Source organism: Sinocyclocheilus rhinocerous, unplaced genomic scaffold (genome assembly GCF_001515625.1).
Source record: "Sinocyclocheilus rhinocerous isolate Xijiao unplaced genomic scaffold, SAMN03320098_v1.1 scaffold632, whole genome shotgun sequence".
Lineage (NCBI taxonomy): Eukaryota > Metazoa > Chordata > Actinopteri > Cypriniformes > Cyprinidae > Sinocyclocheilus > Sinocyclocheilus rhinocerous.
Genome location: NW_015639247.1, coordinates 971,188 through 975,499, shown reverse-complemented (window position 1 = coordinate 975,499; position 4,312 = coordinate 971,188). Strand labels below are relative to the sequence as shown.

General features: G+C 32.3%; 1 protein-coding gene across 4 annotated transcripts in view; it reads right to left on the bottom strand.

Annotated features, from left to right (window-relative positions):
- LOC107751077 (hemK methyltransferase family member 2-like) overlaps positions 1 to 4,312 on the bottom strand; it is an 11,985-nt gene that overhangs the window by 4,791 nt on the left and 2,882 nt on the right. For all 4 annotated transcript variants that reach the window (XM_016566671.1, XM_016566672.1, XM_016566673.1 and 1 more), the window contains exons 2-5: positions 3,781 to 3,922; positions 2,795 to 2,881; positions 2,631 to 2,721; positions 1,214 to 1,297 (exon numbers count right to left, since the gene is read on the bottom strand). In XM_016566671.1, the coding sequence (XP_016422157.1) occupies positions 1,214 to 1,297; positions 2,631 to 2,721; positions 2,795 to 2,881; positions 3,781 to 3,908 (390 nt within the window). In that variant the 5' untranslated portion in view covers positions 3,909 to 3,922. The remainder of the gene's footprint in view (positions 1 to 1,213; positions 1,298 to 2,630; positions 2,722 to 2,794; positions 2,882 to 3,780; positions 3,923 to 4,312) is intronic.

Sequence of the window (4,312 nt, the reverse complement as noted above, 5' to 3'; positions counted from 1 at the left end):
ATATTAGAATGATTTCTGAAGGATCGTGTGACACTGAAGACTGGAGTAATGATGCTGAAAACTCAGTTTTGCATCACAGGAATAAATTACAAATATGCAATATAACACTATATACACACACACACACACACACACACAAATGTCTATATATATAAATATATATGTATGTATAGACGGAAGAGGATTAGGGCCAAGCAATAATAAAAAAATAAAACCATCTCGATATTAAAGTCATTAAATAAAAAAAAAAAACTCGTTAATTTCAAGAAAAGAGTTGAGATAAAATGTTGAAAATAAACTCATTAAATTTAGAGAATAAAGTCGTTATGTTATAGAAAAAACTCGTATAACCCACTACAGACTCTAAATAACACCGTCCAACGAGATGAAATGAACATTACACGAGTGTTTATTCTCGAAATTTAACAAGCTTTTTCTCGCAATTTAACGACTTTTTTCTCGTAATTTAATGAGTTTATTCTCAACATTTTATCTCGACTTTTTTCTTGCAATTTAACAAGTTTTTTTCTTGAAACATAGCGACTTTATTCTCGCAATTTAATGAGTTTAATCTCAACATTTTATCTCGACTTTTTTCTTGAAATGTAACTAGTTTTTTCTCGAAATTTAATGACTTTTAACGATTTTTTTATTATTGCTTGGCCCTAATCCCCTTCCGTATATATATATATATATAATTGAATACAAATAAGCTTATTTTAAATAAAATAAATTGACAAAAATAAATTAAAGCTAATTAGAAATATAAAGAAACAACTAATAAAAATAACAAAAGGACATCAAAATTACTCAAATTAAAACAAACTGAAAATATAGAAATACAAGCAAATTCAAATATAAATAAATACTATAATAGTAGTATATAAATAACACTGAAATGACAGTTTCCTATAAAATCGAATAAAAAAACACATAAGTTATGAGTGGTCCTGATGTTAGCTTCAGATTATATGTTAGATTTATTAATATTCTGAATTAGTTTTTATTTCATTTTTAAAAAATGTCAATTACAAAGGATAATTGATTAAAAACATTTTAATTTTTATTTAAGTTTTAATTCACCGGAACTATCCGTTTTATAAACCCTGGTTTGACTATGCAGCATTACTGTGTCATGACAGACTGATATTTTTTTATTTCTGCATAATTTCTGGAGCTGTTGGGAATGTTTTCCTCACATTCACTCGTTTACCTCGTCTGATGGAGTGACGACGTACGGCGGATTGAAAACAAGCACGTCCACTTTTCCATTTAACCTCGGCAGAAGACACTGAACCTGCGAGACGACAGAGTCGGAAACAAACATCTGAGATAAAACCAAAGCTTAAGACAGAAACATTGTGGTTACTGTTAACCAGTGTTAATTAAGTGTCATTGATATACTATTTTAGCTTTTGTTAATATTTTAAATTAGATTTTATTTTTTTATTTTCACTTATTTTTAGTAATTGTGTTACTGTATAATTTAGTAATTGTGTTATATATACACATTAATAAAAAATAAAAAAAATTATATATATATATAATTTTTAAATAATTTTAAATTTCAAAATTAAATTTCAAAAACTTAATTTTTATTCATTCTAGTTTATTTAAGTTTTTTTTTTTTTGTACATCAAGTTAAAACGAAAATGATAAATGTTGCCTTGGAAACTAGCTAAAAAAATGTATAAGTCTTTTAATATTTTATTTTGTTTCAGTTAATGTTCATTATAATGTTTTCAAGTAAGGAAAATGTGTTTATGGTTTTCATCTTTCCTTTTATTTTAGTAAACAATAACAACCCTGTTGTTAACAAATAAATAATGTATATACATGTAAATATTGTATGTATATTGTATTGTATATTGTACATGTATGTGTGTGTGTGTGTTTGTGTACTAAAAAATCTTTTTTTTTTTGGTAATTGAAATAAAGCAGAACTAAAGTAAAATATAAACGAAAAAGCACTAAAATGGAAAAACTAAAACTGAATAAAAATAATGTTCTATAGTACTTAAAATTCTTTACAAAAATTAAAATGACAACAACACATAATATGAAAATGAAATCTAAAATATAAAAATAAAAATCTAATCTAAAAGTGTAAAAAAATATATAATAATAAAATAAAAAATAAAATGTATGTGACCCTGGAGCACAAAAGCAGTGTTAAGTCGCTGGGGTAAATTTGTAGCAATAGCCAACAATACATTGTATGGGTCAAAATTATAAAATTTTTCTTTTATGCCAAAAATCATTAGGATATTAAGTAAAGATCATGTTCCATGAAGATATTTTGTAAATCTCCTACCGTAAATATATCAAAACTTAATTTTTGATTAGTAATATGCATTGCTAAGAACTTCATTTGAACAACTTTAAAGATGATTTTCTCAATATTTAGATTTTTTTGCACCCTCAGATTCCAGATTTTCAAATATTGTCCGATCCTAACAAACCATACATCAATGGAAAGCTCATTTATTCAGCTTTCAGATGATGCATACATCTCAATTTCAGAAAATTGACCCTTATGACTGGTTTTGTGGTCCAGGGTCACATATGTGTGAAAAAAAAACAAAAAAACGTAGTGTATAAATAACAGAAGGTGGCTGTGTGTGTCTCACCAGGTCGGTGATGACTGGCTGCAGCTGCAGGTGATTGCACCGAGCCGTCTGCAGTGTGCACTGCGCAGCCGCTGGATTCACATCAGTGCAGCTGCAGAACAAACACAACCAGTGACTTTCATTAGTGCAAACAGAGATGAGCCACGTGATCCATCTATACTCACAGATACAGCGCTTCAGGCCCGAGCACAGACGCGAGGAAAGCCGAGACGACTCCAGACCCGCAGCCCACCTCCAGACACACAGACGGCCTGATCAGAGACACACAGTTTTAATCTATTATCTTAATTATGAACACACTGGTTTGTAGTACAAACAGTTTTAGCGTTTACTGCACGTTGCAATTCTTCTCGTTATTTTCCTATAGCGGATAATGAACCGGAAGTCTCGCCCATAGGCTTGCTTCCACGCTGAACAATAAGGTGGATAATTTGTTCTAAGATCATTTCTCAAAAGTGCATTAAGTGCGATTCAGAGAAAACGAATGTGTGCACAAAAACACGTGCCTACTGTACGCCTCTCTTCCAGATAAATCGCAAATGATTTTGAAATTGTGCGCTGCTGACTGGTGTCATATCTCTGCCTTGTAAACACCCCCTAATTAATATAATTAGCATATGTGACCCTGGAGCACAAAAGCAGTGTTAAGTCGCTGGGGTATATTTGTAGCAATAGCCAACAATACATTGTATGGGTCAAAATTATACATTTTTCTTTTATGCCAAAAATCATTAGGATATTAAGTAAAGATCATGTTCCATGAAGATATTTTGTAAATTTTCTACCGTAAATATATCAAAACTTAATTTTTGATTAGTAATATGCATCGCTAAGAACTTCATTTGAACAACTTTAAAGATGATTTTCTCAATATTTTGATTTTTTTGCACCCTCAGATTCCAGATTTTCAAATAGTTGTATCTCGGCCAAATATTCTCCTATCCTAACAAACCATACATCAATGGAAAGATTATTTATTCAGCTTTCAGATGAAATTTCAAAAAATTGACCCTTATGACTGTTGTGTGGTCCAGGGTCACAAATATGAACGTTCCCGTGGCTTTAAGCGTACACACACTCCGAGATCAAATGTGTTCGTATGCACGCTTTATAAATGAGGCCCAGTGAGTCGAGAGTCTAGCAGCTTCACCTGCTTCCCTTCAGCTGCTCGGCATCTTTCTCCAGAGCGTCCATCAGCAGGAACGAGTCATCGGCCGGTTCGTACACGTCTGTGAAAGCACCGTGGCCTGCCGGAGCGTACAGGGGCGTCGGGTACATGACAGCAGCAAGGCCTGATGGGAAAAATAGGGATGTATCGGTTTTAGCAATATCGTAATATATCGCGATATAGGGCTGCACGATTATTTCGGGATGTAACGATTCACCGCGAACCGGTTGAAAATCGATTCAAATATGTGACGATTCAAATCGGTTTCGATGCTAAACAAATCGCGATACAATTAGGGATTGGAGTTTATATGAATGCATCTCAGAGGGGAACTGACTGGCTTTAGAAAAGTTTACGTGGTATTTTCTTTTCATCTTGCCTCTGAACGATGCAAATTAAAGTAGTGTTCATATAAGTGCAGCTCTGCTTTGTTTACAGCCGTAACCAAGGAAACACTGTTCATTGCTGTTTATAAGTGCAGCTCTGCTTTGTTTACAGCGGTAACCAAGGAAAC